The sequence below is a fragment of the Vanacampus margaritifer genome, chromosome 10, assembly GCF_051991255.1.
Source record: "Vanacampus margaritifer isolate UIUO_Vmar chromosome 10, RoL_Vmar_1.0, whole genome shotgun sequence".
Classification (NCBI taxonomy): domain Eukaryota; kingdom Metazoa; phylum Chordata; class Actinopteri; order Syngnathiformes; family Syngnathidae; genus Vanacampus; species Vanacampus margaritifer.
The window spans coordinates 1,749,999-1,768,851 of NC_135441.1; the positions used below are offsets into that span (position 1 = coordinate 1,749,999).

Sequence of the window (18,853 nt, forward strand, 5' to 3'; positions counted from 1 at the left end):
TACCAGAAGGCGATTGTGCTTCTCTCCAACAGGAAGAACTGGTAGCTCCAGGAGACTGGGTACTGATCCGAAGCCTCAAAAAGAAGCACTGGAATTCTCCAAAGTGGGAAGGCCCTCATCAAGTGCTGCTGACCACGCCGACGGCCATAAAGATTGAAGCAAGGAGCACTTGGATACATCTTACGCATTGTAAAAAGGTCATCTCAACCGACAAACCCAACAGGGAGGGTGAGCGAAAGTCTGATTCAAAGGTGGGAGCAGATATATAGAATCTGAAAATACCTGCGGTCAGTGAAGTTTTCCAAGACGCCTAACCTAATTAGGGGTTCTCGGTCGACATGGCTATTGCGTGGATAAGATTTGCGGTACTATGTTGTGTGGTCTTTGTGACCGTGAAGGCTATCCATTCACCAAATTACGCACCGACAAACAATAATAGAGGAGGGTCAACGAAGGAAATAAGATTACCCGATAAAAAGAACTTCACGTCATGTACAAGAAGTGATAGCTCTGCAAATCCGGTAACAATGCTTTGCCTACCAGCAAACAATGTCACGACTGCCATTATACCATGGTCCCAAATTACGTTAAGTGAGGCAACCGTTTTAAAAGTGGGACGCCATGTGTACAGCGCGCAGAGTTATGGACGACAATACACATGGTATTTAACCGCGAGAACCAGGGGATGGGACGGATTGGTGGCAGAAACAGGGGATGACTGGTCTGATTGGACTACGAATAGGTGTGCAAAAATACTACGACCACAAATATCTTTAAAGCATGTGGCAGTGGGTCTCCAGCTAACCGTCAAAGCCACAAATTGGGGATGCGATAATAATCCATGTGAGGAACTAGATCTGAGTCCACATGCTCAGGGGGTAGACCCTTATCACACCATAGTCGTTTGCGTATCCTCTACTTTAACAGACCCCGTGGAAGCTGTCCACACGCCTTCACAAAAAAGCAAAACCCTAGAGACCGAGCCATCCAGAATATTGATAAAGTTAAAAGAAAAGCTTTCTGTCGATGATAAATTTTTAGCCATAACAGGCGTCACTCAACTAGGAAATAATTGGCTACTGTTAATGGAAACGGCTGCAAAGGCAGCAAATTACAGCTGCGTTTCATGTATGGGACCAAGACCATTGTTAAGAGTAATCCCAACAAGTATTTCACCAGCATGTTTGATAGAAGTAATGACAAAAGTGTCGCCTAATGCAGCCTGTGCTAGTTGGAATGATGTATATCCTGTAACCAAGGCAACAAAAGATAAACCAATTTTTTCTGTTGAAGTTGCAATGGCTAACTTTTCATGCACAAATCTTACAGGAACAAAAAATAAAGTGGGAAGCCTCGCTCCAACATGGTGTAAAACGACTGTGCTCCAAACAGGACCATTGCTGCCACGAAGTGACGTGTGGTGGTGGTGCGGAGGCACCAAATTGTTTGATTCTTTGAATGATGCAACTGGTGTGTGTGCATTGGTGTCTCTGCTGTTACCGGTGCTTATTTTTCCATCCACACTGGGGGATATTCAGAGAGCAGTTTCAGCTCATGATCCCCTCCACCATCTCTCAAGAAAGCGACGTGCTTCCTGGTGGGACGGTGGACCAACCTATTTGGATGCAATTGGAGTTCCTCGCGGCGTTCCGGATGAGTATAAGTTGGCAAATCAAATTGCAGCGGGGTGGGAATCTATTTTTATATGGATAACACCTAATAAAAATGTAGACCGAATCAACTACATCCATTACAATGTACAAAAATTGGGGAATTATACTGAAGAAGGATTTATAGCTGTCAGAGAACAATTGGCTGCAACATCACTCATGGCGTTCCAGAACCGCATTGCGGTCGACATGCTACTGGCAGAGAAAGGTGGCGTTTGCGCTATGTTTGGGGACCAGTGTTGTACATTTATACCAAACAACACATCTCCGGATGGGTCCCTCACGAGAGCCATTGAAGGCCTGCGCACCCTGAATCGAAAGATGAAAGAACACTCAGGTGTGTCCACCTCAGCATGGGATGAGTGGTGGGAAAAAACGTTTGGTAAATATAAAAGTTTGGTATTTTCTGTCATGATTTCTATGACTCTGTTCACCTCAATTCTTGTGCTGTGTGGATGTTGTTGTATTCCCTGCATTCGCGCATTACTCGTCCGACTTATCTCAACCGTCATCGCTCCCACAAATTCTAAAATACAAGAGATGTACCCTTTGCTTATTTCTGAAAATAATGGTGATGGAGGGGACACTAATGACCAAACAGATGATGAGATAATTTCTCCTGCCGTCCTATTTTACACACCTTAAAACTTAATATATATATATATAAGGGGACATGATGGAATGTTTAAGTTTGTCATCCAGTAAATGATTCAACTGAATAAAGCCTTTATGGAAGTTCTTTTGATGACAAATTTTTTGGAGGCAAATGTAGAATAAACAGGAGGGAAATGTAAGAATTATTTTGGAGGATTATTATACATTTGCCGTGTTGAAGTGAATTGCCTCTTGGGAAAACACATGCAGTGAGAACATAAATACATTGAAGTGTAAGTCAACGTAATCATGTGGTAGTTTTTGTTTAGGATTGTTATGTATTGCAAAGGAGTGTTGTTGTATTGGGTGAAGTTGCAGGAGGACGACTCAGCTGCAGAGTGAGGACAACTGATAAGAAGACGAGACGCACGTCAACGCCAGGGCCCCTGGACTTGCATGCCGCACTTAGAGAGTGTGAAGTGAGATAGGAGTTGTTTTTCTCTTTCTGTCATGTAATCAGATGCCCCGATTAATATATATATGGGGGCTATTTGAATGATGAACCAAGAGACTCTGTACCGATCAAACTAAGGCTGCAGTTTTCTCTTCCTCATGAGCAATAAATTTGGAACCAGATGCTTCCTCTCTCTTTATTTGATAAATGTCTACATCTGAACCTGACAATCATACAATGAAGGCGTAATTCACTTGCAGTTTCTTCGCGTCCTAAATTAGCTATTTAATATACTTTCGGGGTGGCATTATGATAATAGTGGTAGAAAATGTGTAATTTCAATAAAAAAACGTTGATAATGCAAGCCAAAATGTCAAAGGGAAGTCAAGCTAGTGTTCATGCCATCATACAGGCAGACTTTAAAGTAAAATCCGCCAAGACTGTTGCATTGGTGTCAATTTATTATTCGGTCAGCTTTATTTTGAAGTTTGCCTTAACGTTGGCGGTGTGCGTTTGCGGCTTCCCTGACATTTCTGAATGATGGTGCTGTGCCAGCCCAGCTCACACACGTACACACACACGGACACACCGAGAACTTAATTGTTAACATACATTTTAATCTTTTTGATTTTGTGGAAGAAGCAAATCTTTTCAAGTCAGAGGGCTTTTAAGTCCAAGTGAAGTCACAAGTCATTGTTGTTCAAGTCCAAGTCGAGTTACAAGTCTTAACATTTTGTCAAGTCGAGTCTAAAGTCGTCAAATTCATGACTCGAGTGACTCGAGTCCACTCCTTTGGCATAAAGTAAAATGAATGCTTTAAAACTTGAGTTATTAGGTTGCTTTGGTTTGGCTGTGTTAGTTGAAGCAGCATATACAGAGTGGCTTTGCCACTAATGACTGTTTTTAACTCTTTGACCGCCAAAAACATTTAATAACGTTTAGTAAAATCCAAATGAGTGCCGCGAAAAATGTTAAAAGACATTAACTATGTTTTTTAATGAAAACGGGTGGAGGAAAGCCTTGGCTAGCTGTGCTCAAAGTATCAAGCAGATCGAGTTAGTATAATGGCTATTTATGGACACTAGATGGCAGCGATCACTCTCTTTGGACAAGATCGGGTAGGAGTCAGTAGTAGAAGATGTGAGGTGGAGCTAGAGTGTTGAGGGGAGAATGGCTGAGGAAGCGAAAATGGCGCCCGGTTGCAAGCAGTTCACGCTTGAGCATTTTTTTCAAAGACGAAAAGCATCGACCAGTGCTAAAGAGCACATTGATGATGATGATGGTGACTCCGAGGTTGACGCCGAAGTTGGAAGCGTTGACGTGGCGGCTTCGATCACGTCGTAAAGCCTCACCAAAACGTGGTGCACAAACGAGCACTTCCTCACAGGCGGACGTTCAATCGGACGATGAAGAGTACCCTGAGTCCAATGCATATTCATCGGAGGAGTGGGTACAGTCTGATCACGGAGAAGACACTGGTTCTGGACTACGATGCCATCATGAATGGAGTGGATAAGATGGATCAGAACATCTCTTACCACCCGGTATAGGAACTGAAGGACATGAGGAAGCCAGACGTAACACCAGGTCACCGTATCATGATCCTGAGAGTAGACTTGATGACAACATGGCCAAACACACACTGCAGTATATACCTGCTACTCCCCGGAAAAAGAGGCCGGCAAGAAAGTGTAGGGTCTGCACGCGAAGGGGCAATCGCAGTGAAACTAATCTGTGGTGCAAATCCTGCTGCGTCCCCTTGCACGCAGGGGAGTGTTACACAATATACCACACAAAAAGAAAAACTGTGTAGTAGAAACAGCCACACAATTGTAAATAGTACCACACATGCACAGTTGCACACGTTTGTAACTAGTTTGCCAAATTGTTTTGTCAAATTGTTACACTGTTGAATGTAAATAAACTTATTTTGCTATCAAAAAACACGTTTTCATTGTTGGTGGTAGTGTTTTACAGAAGTAAAGCACTGTTTAGGTGTTTGTGGCATCATTCATGGGAAAAAAAGGTGTCAAATTCACTAGAGTGCATGAAATAATATCGTTTCACAAAAAGCTTGATTTCTATGTATTTTGGTCCAAAACAGAGCATTTGGGTGAAACTAACCTATTTTCTATTGTTGATTACTGAAAAACTGAATAAGGTAGAAACAAACTTGAAAGATGAAAGTTCCATCTTTCATTTGGTAGTATCTGTGTTTCCATAGTCCAAACACAACATTTTCTGTGGACCTTGAAAGATCAGTAAAAATGCTCTAAATCAGTTGGCACCCACATGTTCTCTTTTCTGAAAATGGTTGGCAGTCGAAGAGTTAAGCATTAACCTTACTCTTGCTTTAAAGGAGCCTTGTGGTTGGTGTTTGTAAAACTGCAACCTCTGTGTCAAAATCGTGTATGCGCTTCACACTGAAGGGAAGATTTTAATTTCAAATTTTTCCCATTCATTCCCTCTTTTTTTTCCCCAGGAGAGCTCAGTATTGTTCATTCGATTTGACATCATCATTGCTCTCCTTAAAAAAAAAAAAAACAAATTAAAAAAAAAAATGTGTGTTTTTTTTTTAAAAATATATATACACACATATATATATATATATATATATATATATATATATTTTTTTTATTTTTTATTATTATTATTATTATTTTTTGTATGTGGGTGAGTATGTGTATGTGCGTGTGTGTGTGCGTGCATGCGTGCGAGCGTGTGTGTATTCATCAGTTCACCTAAAGCCCATTAAAAAAAATCCCATACTAATAATATAATATAATAATAAATTGCCAAATGCAGAAACATCAATGTAAGTTATCACGATGTAGTGGCTCTCGCTAACAGACATAATTAAGTAACCAGAATTAGGTTAAAAAATTCTATATACGTAGACCATGTTTCTATAAATTTTGATATTTGGTTTTTATTTGAGGCAGATATTTTTTCCATTAAAATGTGATTTATGAGGAGGTTAGACCATTGGTTGATATTCAGAGTTTGTTTATTTTCCCAGTTAACAAGAATTGTTTTTTTTGCGATAGTAAGGGCTACAAGTGTAGATTGAAATTGTTTATGTGGTAAGTCAATTGTTGTTAGGTCACCTAGCAAACACAAGTTTGGAGATAAAGGTATCCTACAGTCCAAAATAGCGGAAAGTTTTTCTAAGACTTTAGTCCAGAAATACATAACCGGAGTACATAACCATAAAGCATGAACATAAGTGTCTGTAGTGTTTTGGTAACATTGGAGACAAATGTCGGAGTCTGAGAGTCCCATTTTCTTCATCATATATTGAGTAATGTATGTTCTGTGAATAATTTTATATTGGATAAGTTGTAAATTTGTGTGTTTTGTCATTTTAAATGCGTTTTCACAAACTTGAATCCAAAAGTCAGATTCCGGTGCTATAGACAAGTCTGTCTCCCATTTCGAGATGGGTAAAGACATTTTATCAGTATATGAAAGTAACTTATATATTTTTGAAAGTTTTTTTGTTGTTGTCGGAGAAAGCTTGTTAATATCTTTAGCTAAAACAGGCGGTTGGAGCGTACCCCGAAGTGTTGGAATTTTTTTCTTTATCATATTTTTAACCTGTAGATAATTGTATTTTTGGAGCAAGGATGTATATGATATAAACATATTATCTGAGAAGAGATGGTGGAGATGTGTAATTCCTTTCTGCTCCCACACACCTAAATAAAACGGTTGGATGTTAAGTTGAAAGTCGGGGTTATGCCATAGGGGAGAAAGCCCACAGGGCTCCACTTGGGCTTTTGTCAATTCTAGTGCCTTCCACCAGGCAGTCAGGATGGCGGAAATCATTGGGTTTTTAAAACAATTATGTCGCTTAATCGATGTTGTAATAAAGAGTAGATCTCGAAGTCTGAGGTTATTACAATCCTTCTGTTCTAGTTCCAGCCAACAGTTAGTGTCTCTGTTGGGTTGTGCCCATAGAACGATATATTGTAGCTGGTTAGCTATATAGTAGTACATAAAATTTGGTGCCTCTAGACCACCTTTGGATTTACTTTTCTGAAGAGTAGATAGACTAATCTTTGCTTTTTTTTTATTCCAGTAAAATTTTGTAACGGCATTCATTCCCAATGGCAGATTCAACTAGGGCTGAAACGAGTACTCGAGAAAATCAAGTACCTCGAGTATGAAAAATCCTCATGAGCTTTTTCCTGCCTCAAGTACTCGTTTATTTCAGGCTCTAGCGTAGCGAACGCACAGGCTACTTTTAATTTAGCTACTTATGTCACCAACGCAAGGGAAGGAAGAAGAAGTGGATGTTATGTATTTGATTCAAGGCGCAGGAACGAAGGAAAGGGGTGAGCGGAATGCTGAAATGACGACAATGACGAAAGTCGGGCTGGGTTTAAAAAAAATCGAATAATCAATATTGATTCATAAAACCATGAATCGATTATTTTAATATCTGTTTTCCCCATAATTGCATAAGAAAATTTAATTTTAAAGGCATTTTTTCCTATTTTTTTTTAAATTTACTGTTCACATGAATTTAAATGTATTTTCTTAAATTTATGAAAGACCTGACATAACGCTCTTTAAGACAATTCAGTCAATCTTTTTAATTTATGTTTACAATTATTGAATTAGAACCATGAAACTATTTTCAACTCATCCTTGCTGATGTCAATGTGTAACACGTGAGTGATTATAACGTGTCATTTTCATATCATTTAACCAATTACTGCCTCCACAAAATGTAATTTGGAACTTAATGTTTTTGGAGTTTTTATATTTAAAAAGAATTGATGTAAAAAAAAAATATCAATATCAGATTGAAGTGTGGAAAATCGAATGGAATCAGGAAAAATCGAAATCGAACAGAACTCTTGTGAATCAAAATTGAAATAAAAAAATTGCTTGACTTGCACTCGTTTATCTCCAGGAAAAAACATTGCGTAAACATTGCTGTTATGGAACTTGCAGAAATGACTCCAGACACTACGAGCGTCCACATATGAAGGATGTATTCTTTATTCGTTTCCCGAAGCCAAAAACTCAAAGGGATAAATGTGAACGATGGGTGAACTTGTGCAGATGGCCAAAAGACCAGTTTAACGCTTGCAAAGTGAGCCTTTCACCTTCATATGTAGTAAACATTTTGTTGGGGGCCATGCATGCTCCTACAGATGACAATCTTGATCCCTTGCCGGCCACCGCCGTCCCGAACAGGTAAGCGATTTTTTTTTGTTTGTTTAGCGTTTGACCCTACCCCAGCTGCCGGACGACAATAATGAATGATGAGGAAAAAATGCTAAAATGGCTTTACCACTGTTGTTCGCATCTGTCTTGCTTACCGCCTGATTTTTCATTGTTCTGCCTTTCATATAAATTGGCATGCTGTGGCATGTATGAAAACGTATCTGTAGGGCATTTTCTGAATTAAAGAAACAGGTTTATAAGTGGGAAAGGATATAATAATTGAAAAAATTGAGGTACAGTGAGTGTTGTTGGTTGTGCCCGAGAATTTCTGAGTAGAATTGCGATCGCTACACACACACAAAAAGCAATAACAATTTACTCCCAACAACTGTCAAAGACGTAAGACAACCAGATATGAAAGAGAGGGCATATGGTGGTAAATGATAGCTTGTTAAACTGGAATGTCAGTGTCAGTTGCATAGGTTGATGTTTTTAGAGGGAAATCCCCCCCAAAAACTTTACCTCTGGAACAGGATCTGCTCTTTTTCTCATCTTTTTCAGCCCTCTACACTTAAACCATCTCTTCAATTGAACATTAGTATGTTCTTCAACGTATATACCAGTGAATTTGGCATCAGGGACATCATCCTTGGACAGAATTAGTAGGTTTAGCGCAGTAGACATCTCACTCGTAGACTGTTTAAATGCGTCTAGCATGACTGGCCCGCCGAGTTTGACCCCTCTTGCTAGCCTCATGAATATTAACTAAGTGTGTATATCATGCGGTACCCCATTGGCTTTCCCAAGTGGCACCCATAGGATGGGAGGTTTAACTGGGACTCATAATGTTTAGCTAAAGACATTTACGGTGTAACTTAACAAATTAATATGTTTCTGAGAATGTAAATTAATACTGAGAATGTTTTTGTAAATGAACCGTCATCCTTCAATCACTGCCAGTTGGGTTAAGCATCCTACTATTAAGCGGCCTGAAAAAACTTTCATGGTCGCCTGCTGTATGTGGAGGGGAATCTCTGTTAGTCTGTTTCATGGTGCTGTAGTGGTTAAAAAGAGCTTATATTTCTTTTTGTTTGCATACTGTTTTTCCCATTATCTCAGATGCTAAGGCTATCCTGGGCTAGTAAGTGTCCATTTTAACAACAAAAATCATAAAAACATGCTCCATTCGGACTCAAGGTCCCCCGCCTTCCCAAGGACATAGGCAAACTTCTGCCAAAAGTTGAAATTTCTTTCTGACACCCTGCAATTTGTTTTGGTTTAGGTCGGACCGGCATCTTTCCCCACCATTGGAATCAGCACAGCACTAGTTGCTGATTAGTGGACAGCTCCACCCCTTTATTACCGAGGTTACAGAAAATGCCAAGGGTGTCCTGGTGCCAAGTGCATATATAGACACCATTATGTTATGTTATGTTATGTTATGTACAATCCGTGACAGGCACATATTCGTTATGGACAATCCGTGACAAGCACAGAAGTCCAGTATCAGAATACAACATGTTCTAGAGAGTCTCATACTGAGTCAAAAGTCCACAAATAAAAATGGGTTTTAAGATGAGATAGAAAAATTGGCAGAGATGGGGCTTGGGAGGTCAGTCCAAAGAGAGGAAATGTTATAGAAAAATGGATGGTTGTCTCTTTGAAAGAACATGGTGGATAGTCTTTTCTTGTTTTTTTATAACAGGCGGGTCAAAGAAAATGAAAAAACACTGTATATCGATTAAAAAAAAAAATCACACTTTGTTTTGGTATTTTGGTCAAAGAAGACCAAATGGTTAACTTTCCCTGCAGTCCCTCAAAAAATCTAAGTAATCCATAAGACATGAAGCCCAAACCTACTGAACCTGCTCAAAGTAAAACTTTGTTCTGCACAAAAGTAAAATATAAATTTAGTAACAGTAACTTAGTGCAGCGAATAAAATATCTAGAAACCCAATGTAAAAAATCCTTAGAGCACATATCTAATACAGTAATTAAAATAACGTACCATCTTGTAACTGGGATTTATGGTGTTGTGTGTTTGTTGCTCTGATATTCTGCAGAGCTGATGAAGCCAAGAACAGGGGCCAGGGAGATGATGACCGGATCTCTGTTAACATCAGAAAGGGAAGGTCCACGGCTACCTGTTCCAGGGGCTCAAACTGCAGAGAACAAAATATTTTTCAAACAATTCAATTGAATTTTATTAAACAGTGTAGTACAAAATAACAGCAGTATTTTGGGGGACTTGACACATGAAGTATATACAGTAAGTAAGTATACAAGTATAAATATACATCTGCGATTTTGCGTTGTGTTTTTAGTTTTACACTAAACTCCAACACAATTTAAAGTAAACAATTTAAAGGACGCTTAGAGATGGAAGAATTACATACAGAGTGCAAGCGTCATGAACCACGCATCATATTCTGATGACGTATTTGCGACTGTTGTTGGCAGCCGGGTAGCAAAATAATTGCCTTTTCCGCTGAATTAAGGCTTGTTTACGGTGTATTTACTTGGGTTTTATCCTTGTAGTATTGTAGTATATAACAAGAAAAAACCTGGAACCCTTGAAAAAAAATTAACTGTGTTCAAACCCATTCTTTGCTCCCCAAAATATTTTATCGGATCTGCGCAATTCATGTAGGTGACCTTCTTTAGTTTCAAAATGGCAATTTTGCAGAAAAGTGAGGAATTTTCATGTCTGATGCCTCCTTTGAACCCCCCCCCCCCCAAAAAAAAACCCAAACCATTATTCTCTTTTGAAGTCTTACTTGACAAAACGATTAATGACACAATGTTGTAGTCCAACATGCTTTGCTCCGCGATCGACTTCTTCTTTTTTTTGTGTTTTTAAAAAAAAATGTTTTACTACTTATTGGGGCAATCCGATGTGGCAACTTAACGCTTGACCACTTTATTCCTATATATATGTATATATGTATATATATATATATATATATATATATATGTATATATGTATATATATATATATATATATATATATGTATATATGTATATATATATATATATATATATATATATGTATATATGTATATATATATATATATATATATATATGTATATATGTATATATATATATATATATATATATATATATATATATATATGTATATATATATATATATGTATATATATATATGTATATATGTATATATATATATATATATATATATATATATACATACATATGTATATATGTATATATATATATATATATATATATATATGTATATATACATATGTATATATATATATATATATATATATATATATATATATATATATATATATATATATACATATATATATATATATATACAGTCCCTGACAAAAGTCTTGTCGCTTATCCATTTTGTAGAAACACCAGCTTATAACCTGACTTTTAATTAACCCATTGGTTTTGGAAATGGCTCATATAAAAGCTAAAACCCTCCTAAATGATGTTTAATATACAAAAATAAATTTGCCTCACTGAAGAAATTTTGATCATTTAATGAACACAGAAAGGTCAGATTTTGGCAAGACACAAGTTTTGTCGCCTACAAAAAGTAATGTGAAAATGGAACAAATAATTTACTTCAAATACAAAAAAAAGTTACATAACATCAGAGAATGACGTAGTGGTGCTGTGAGATCCATATCTAATATCTTGTATGACTTCCATGAGCTTGAAGGACTGCATCCATGTGGTTCGGCAATGATTCATACAATGTATTGATGAAGTAATCAGGAATAGCAAAGAAAGCAGTCTTACATGCCTCCCAGAGTTCATCAAGATTCTTTGGTTTGGCCTTACATGCTTCCTCTTTCATTCTACCCCAGACATGCTCAATGATGTTTATGTCTGGCGACTGGGCTGGCCAGTCTTGGAGCACCTTGATCTTCTTCGCCTTGAGGAACTTTGATGTAGAGATGGAAGTATGCGATGGAGCGCCATCCTGCTGCAAAATTTGACCCCTTTTATGGTTGGGAATGTAAGAGGTAGCCAATACGTCTTGATATTTTAGGCTATTGATATTGCCTTCCACCCTGCAAATCTCTCGCACGCCCCCATACTGGATGTAACCCCAGACCATGATTTTTCCGCCACCAAACTTAACTGTTTTCTGGGTGTATCTCGGATCCATGCGGGCTCCAGTAGGTCTTCTGCAATATTTGCGGTGGCTGTGATGTAATTCAACCGAAGATTCATCAGAGAAATCCACCTTCTGCCACTTTTCCAGCTTCTATCCTTTTAGCAGGCTGTGGGCCTTGGCAAATGCCACACATTTTTTTAATTGCCTTTTGTTTAGTGCTGGTTTCTGGGCACTGATTCGACCATGGAAGCCATTTCGAGACAGAATTCTACTAACTGTTCTGGTTGACACGGGGACTTGAGGTGACCAGGCCTGGTGGAGCCCTGCTGCAGTGGAAAAGGGGCTGGCCTTGGATTTTCGAGCCAACAAACGGTCCTCCCGAGCAGTTGTCTTGCGGGGTCTGCCAGACCTGGGCTTGTCAAAAACATCTCCAGTCTCTTCAAATCTTTTTCTTATCCTTTGTACTTGACGCTGAGACACATTGAAGGTGTCAGCCACCTCAGCAGTGGATCTGGTCTTCAGCCTCTTGATAATCAACGCTGGTCTCAGGGTGAATTTTAGGCATGGTGTCCGTGGTCAAGTTGCAGTTGATGTGAAGGTCTGGTGCGCTGGGGTTCTTTTTATACACACTCACTATTAATTATATAATTGATTGGTCAACAGGTGAGGCTGGACTCAAGGATTGGGTGCATCGTTTGACAAGGCGACAAGACTTTTGTCTTTGCAAAAAGTGACTCAGTGAGCTTTACGAAGCTGTAAATGTTAGAATGCTTTTCAGCAGTTTCGTTTTGCTCCAACATATTATTTCAAAAGCTATTGGGATTGAATTTAGCCATTTCTTGTAAAAAAATATTGATTAGAAATATACTTCAAGGGCATTTAAAGTCAACTTGTACCCAAGCGACAAGACTTTTGTCAGGGACTATATATATATATATATATATATATATATATATATATATATATATATATACAGTATATATATATTATATATATATAATATATATTAAATTAAATTACGACACACGCACGCACGCGAGGGGAGGGGCGCGGTTGCGCTTCCACAGGTGGACGTCGGATGTAATAACAGTGACCAAAACTCATTGAGCTTTACACACTCATCACACCTGACCCAAAAAAATCCATATGTAAAGGTTTGTTATGCCATTTTCCCAAAAATTAAAATTTGAATGTGCCAGTACCCCCGACTTATAAGTACACCCAAAGTGGCCCTCGCTGCCCGGGCTGCTCGCAGCTCTAGTTACTAATATTATTATTATTGTATTATCCTTTAAATTATTATTCTCTCCCAGTGGCATTTAGTGGCAGACATGACATATCACATCTGTTGCCATTTATACAACAAACTAAGTCATGTTTACCTGCAAATATATCAGCTTTGTTTTCAACTATACAAGCCCAGATTTCACACTAAGTACATTTATGAATAAACAGAGTTAAGATAATTATTTCCGTTTGCAAACCTTTATTTCAAATTACAATTATATTACTATAAAATTAAATTATGAAATAAGATCTAATACGGATAGAGTAATGATTATCTCATGCATTATTACTCTCTCTAGGTGTGTGAATGAGCTCAGCTCATGCTCTAAATTTCGAACCTTTAGTCATCTCTTCATGCACGTTCTAAACATCACCACATTGGATTTCAAATGAAACAGACAAGATGTCCTTTAATTGCAGACTTCCACTTTTATTTTGAGGGTGTGTATTTACGGTACGGTCAACATTTGTCTCTCATGCACCAATTCGGAAGTCAGAAAGTCCGTCGGAAAGTGCATCAAGACGGTTACAGCACACATCATGGCATATGCGTCATATCCTTCAGTCACGGAGGCTACATGATGACTACTGGCGTTAGCTTCCTAAGGCATCGCTGCCGAGCCTTTATTCATCCAAAGCAAGCTTTCTGATACATAAAACGGACCTCGGAATTACAACTGGCTGGAAATAGCTATGTTCATGACTGTGGTGTTTTTTTTGTTTTTTTTAAATGGGAGCTTACTTTAACCCAAGGATATTCAATGCTAGCATATAGCAAGCAGCTAGTCGACGTCCGCCCCGTAGTCCTGGATGCGCATTCCGATGGACTCTCCGACTTGCGACGTCAGATTAGGGTATCGAGGCTTGAGAGGCAAATGTTGACCCAAAATCCCCTCAAAATAAAGGTGAAAGTCTGCAATTAAAGCACATCTTGTCCGTTTCATTTGTAATCTTAGAGTACTTCTAAGATCAGGAGCCAGTGTTTTCCAACCTGTGGAGCCAAGGCACTTATTCTGCATAAGAAAAACGTCACAGTAAACAAGCAAACAAAAATAAAAGTTTGCATACTGAAATAATTATCTTAATTCAATTTAGTTACAAATGTACTTCATGTGAAATCTGGTCTTGTACAGTTGAACACAAAGCTGATATATTTGCATGTCTGTTGTATGAATGACAACAGACAAACACATATAGGTAGGTTTTACCTTTTGCCATCTAATTAAGCAGTTATTTGATATGCCTGCCACCAGGCGCGGACTGGCAAGGCGGGATCGGTGGGAAATTCCCCGGTTGGCTGCTATGGGTCGCTGTTTATTATGTGCTGCAAGTTTGTTTCAAAAGCAGACATTAAAGTGCTTTTGATAGATATAGCCTAACCCACAGTGACTAACTTGGAGTGGTTTGGATTATCCCGCTTGGCCGGGCTGTATTATGGACCTTTTGGCCACTTTAGTGTAGAATGGATGGATCGTACGCATTGTTGGAGCAAGTCTCTCTCTCACTCACTCACTCACACACTCTCTCTCTCTCGCTCTCTCTCTCTCTCTCACTCACTCACTCACTCACTCACTCACTCACTCACTCACTCACTCACTCACTCACTCACTCACTCACTCACTCACTCACTCACTCACTCACTCACTCACTCACTCACTCACTCACTCACTCACTCACTCACTCACTCAACCTGTCTCCCCTCGCTCGCCTGCACTCGCTGCCCAACACACAGCCCAAAAAAGTCCAACGTAAAATCAAAGGAATATTAAAGAAAAGGAGTGGAGCTGACGTGCCAAATGTGCCTTAACTCAAATTTATACTGCAGAGCCCTAAAGTGCATGTGTCTGATGGAGACGACAGAGTAAGCAACACAAAGTGCAACACAAAAATAAACAATATTGTGTAAATAATGGTCCAATAGCATGTCTGGCTGATAATTTTTCTACTGTAATTTAATGTGGTGGTATTTGTTGGGAACAGTAGGGTACATTGAGGGGGGGGGGGGGGGGGGTTCATGCTGCCCAACTAGGAAGAGATACATAGCAGGGCTTGACCTGCTTTTTGGGATTTCCAAAATATATAGTAATTAATTACATTGAAAATAAATATAGAAATGACTAGTTTTTAAATCGGACTGAAACTAACTTTTAACGGTATCGGTGACTACTCAAGAGGTATGTATTGGTCGCAAAAAATGTAGTATCGAACATGCTTAATTCTGACCATGCGCCATGACATGCATGTACAGTATTCTGTAAATTACCTGACTTGCTTTAATTTTTTATAGCCAACATATAATACTCCCATGTTCCGATTATGATGATAATAATAATAATGATAATAATAATAATAAAAATAATAATGATAATAATCATAATAATAGTAATAATAATAATAATGATACTAATAATTATAATAATAATGAAATGACTATTATCATGTTAAAGCATTTATTCATTAAAAGAGTTCTGACGTAACATTTCACAAGGAGGAAGTATAGGCCACAGTTTTTTCCAAGATTCAAAATATGAATTTATGTTGCATGATGTGGCGACCTTTTAAAGTATAGCCCAGGGGTGGCCAAGTTCGGTCATCGAGAGCCACAATCCAGCCTGTATTCCATGTCTCCCTCCTTCAGCACAGCTGAATCTAATGATAAGCTCATCAGCAAGCATTGCAGAAGACTGATAACGATCCTGACTATGAATTAGGTGTGTTAGTGGAGAGAAACATGGAAAACAGGCTGGATAGTGGCTCTCGAGAACCGAACTTGCCCACCCCTGGTATAGCCCATCAAATGCACATAAGCTTTCACATATAGACAAAAAAAAATCTATTTCCAGGTTTACCAGAAGACAACCAGAAGGCCGAAAACCAGCCAGCATCATGTCAAATATGCCCAATTTATATACTGTACAGACTACAAACATTTTACATTTCCACCATGGATGAAATATTGATGTCATAATTTCACTACAGGCACATGAAGCTCACCGCGAGTGCTCAAATGGAACACCTATCTAGGGCATATAAGAATTTCAAAAATGTGTGTATATATATATATATATATATATATATATATATATATATATATATATATATATATATATATATATATATATCCATCCATCCATCCATTTTCTTGGCCGCTTTTTCCTCACAAGGGTCGCGGGGGTGCTGGAGCCTATCCCAGCTGGCTTCGGGCAGTAGGCGGGGTACACCCTGAACTGGTTGCCAGCCAATCGCAGGGCACACAGAGACGAACAACCACACTCACATTCACACCTAGGGACAATTTGGAGTGTTCAATTAACCTGCCATGCATGTTTTTGGAATGTGGGAGGAAACCGGAGTACCCGGTGAAAACCCACGCAAGCACGGGGAGAACATGCAAACTCCACCCAGGAAGGCCGAAGCCCGGACTCGATCTCACGTCCTCTGCACTGGGAGGCGGACGTGCTAACCAGTCAGCCACCGTGCTGCCCCATATATATATATATATATATATATATATATATATATATATATATATATATATATATATATATATATATATATATATATATATACATATATATATACACACACAGGTACTCTAGTTACGAACATCCGAGTTACGAACAAAGGCTGACTGATGTCTATTTAAGCTGTGTTTTGCGTGTAAGTTAATATTTATGTGCACGCCAAATCATCATCCTCATTTCAGAGGCTCTCCTGGAGGAAATTCATGAAAAGCAGCGCTCAATCGTCTTCTTTATCGACGAAGTAGCAAAACGTACAATATCTCTTCAGATTCGAAATCACTTGAATTTGACTCTGTGGTCGCCATCTTGACTCGCCATACGCACCAAAGGTGACCATGTAGTCCAAAACTATGCAATCCTGGATGTGGGCAGCACAGGAACATTTTGCTCTGAACAGCTGATGCATCGCCTGAGACTCTCTCGAAGAAATAAATTTTGTTGCAAACGATGGGACAAACGAAGATGAATCCAGCGTTTTCCTTGTTCTGCATTGAGGTGGCAGGCTTGAAGAGTTCAGAAATGCCAGTCACCACAGACAATATGGTAACATCTCAAGACCTGTTGAAGTGGCCATATTTTTCAGCAGATCGGTTTTATACGTCATTAACCCCACCTTTTTCGGTTTTATACGTCACTAGCTCAGCGCAAACTCCACCCTCACAATTTTAAACCCCTCCCCCCACCTTCATTATAATACTTGCGGGAACTGGTCGGCACTGCGGGCGGCAGCGGACCTTCGTGAGAGAGCAGAGAATAGCTGGTTTCTGCTCGCTGGCTCGTGGAAGCCAATCGGCAGCGAGGCAGAACAGCACCGGCTCGCGGAACAGTGTATAGACCTAAGCAGGTGGAGCAGTAGAGCCTTGGCCACGCGCAACTCATTTTGTAAAGCGCTTGGAATCAGGCTCACAGCAGATCATCTTGTGGAGCCTGTATTTGTACAATAAGGCAGAATTTCACCTTTTTTTTTTTATTTCGATACAGTATTAGGGCATCCAGAGAATGGTTGTTGTTGTCACAGCAAAGCTCATTAGGACACCTTTAACGCTAGAAGCCCCACAGCCAAGCCATTTGGCTTTTCTCACCATTTATTTGCTAATGAGGCAATAACTGTCTCTAACTAGAAGTGTCTTAGTTAGTTTTGTATTAACATCCAAACGTGTGATCAGCTCTACTATTTGGCTTTTCTAATAGAGCAGTTGGCTGCCCTTTTGGCCACTTGCCTAATGATGCCTGTGGATTCATTTAGTCAGGTTCCATGAATGTGAAGTGAAATCTGCGCAAGCATTTGAAATTTGACCCATAGGCTGCAGTGGCACGTCACTTCCTACCTGTGCCACTAGTCAAAAGCAGGGAGACAACAGACATGGACACGAGTGCGACACAGGAGAGTGATCTTACTTGGACCCTTTGAACGGCAAGTTTATTTCTAATGAGAACAAAGATGGGAGTATTAACAAAAACGCAATGATTTGTACCTTGTATAAAAAAGAATTTTCTGTAATGTCCTGGAATTCAGATTATTTATTTGGGGACCTTTAGCAGATATGAGATTAAAATAGATTTATTAGATTTAGAATTAATTACAAACCATGTAATTAATTAGATTTTTTTTAATCGCCTGACAGCACTAATAATAAATCACAAAGTTCAATAGTTCCTTGAAAATTTTGTTTATAAATAAATTGTTCATGAACGGATACTTTCATGAAGAGATTCCACTGCATTTAAATAAAGTACATACCTTGGTGGACAGAAAGTTGGCAGATACTTCAAATGGGACCAATGTCTCTATGGTAATTGTTTCATCCTGAAACATATAACAATAAAGGATAAGAAGAAAGAAAATAGGTGGTGCATTAAAAAAAATATTTTTCTGTTACCTTCTGACATTTGCACACTATCTGTTGTCCATCCACAGTTACATCAATGCTGTAAGCTATGTGGAACAGGAACATCCTTTGCCCAGTTGTCGAAGACGTCACATATACACATCTGTCGAGCTACAAACAAAGGTAACCCTTATTTATGCCTTAAGGAAACTTA

At 38.9% G+C, this 18,853-nt stretch overlaps 1 protein-coding gene across 2 annotated transcripts in view; it reads right to left on the bottom strand.

Annotated features, from left to right (window-relative positions):
• trappc11 (trafficking protein particle complex subunit 11) overlaps positions 1 to 18,853 on the bottom strand; it is a 171,654-nt gene that overhangs the window by 36,597 nt on the left and 116,204 nt on the right. For both annotated transcript variants that reach the window (XM_077578862.1, XM_077578861.1), the window contains exons 22-24: positions 18,691 to 18,810; positions 18,552 to 18,617; positions 9,905 to 10,058 (exon numbers count right to left, since the gene is read on the bottom strand). In XM_077578862.1, coding sequence (XP_077434988.1) covers positions 9,905 to 10,058; positions 18,552 to 18,617; positions 18,691 to 18,810 — 340 coding nt within the window. The remainder of the gene's footprint in view (positions 1 to 9,904; positions 10,059 to 18,551; positions 18,618 to 18,690; positions 18,811 to 18,853) is intronic.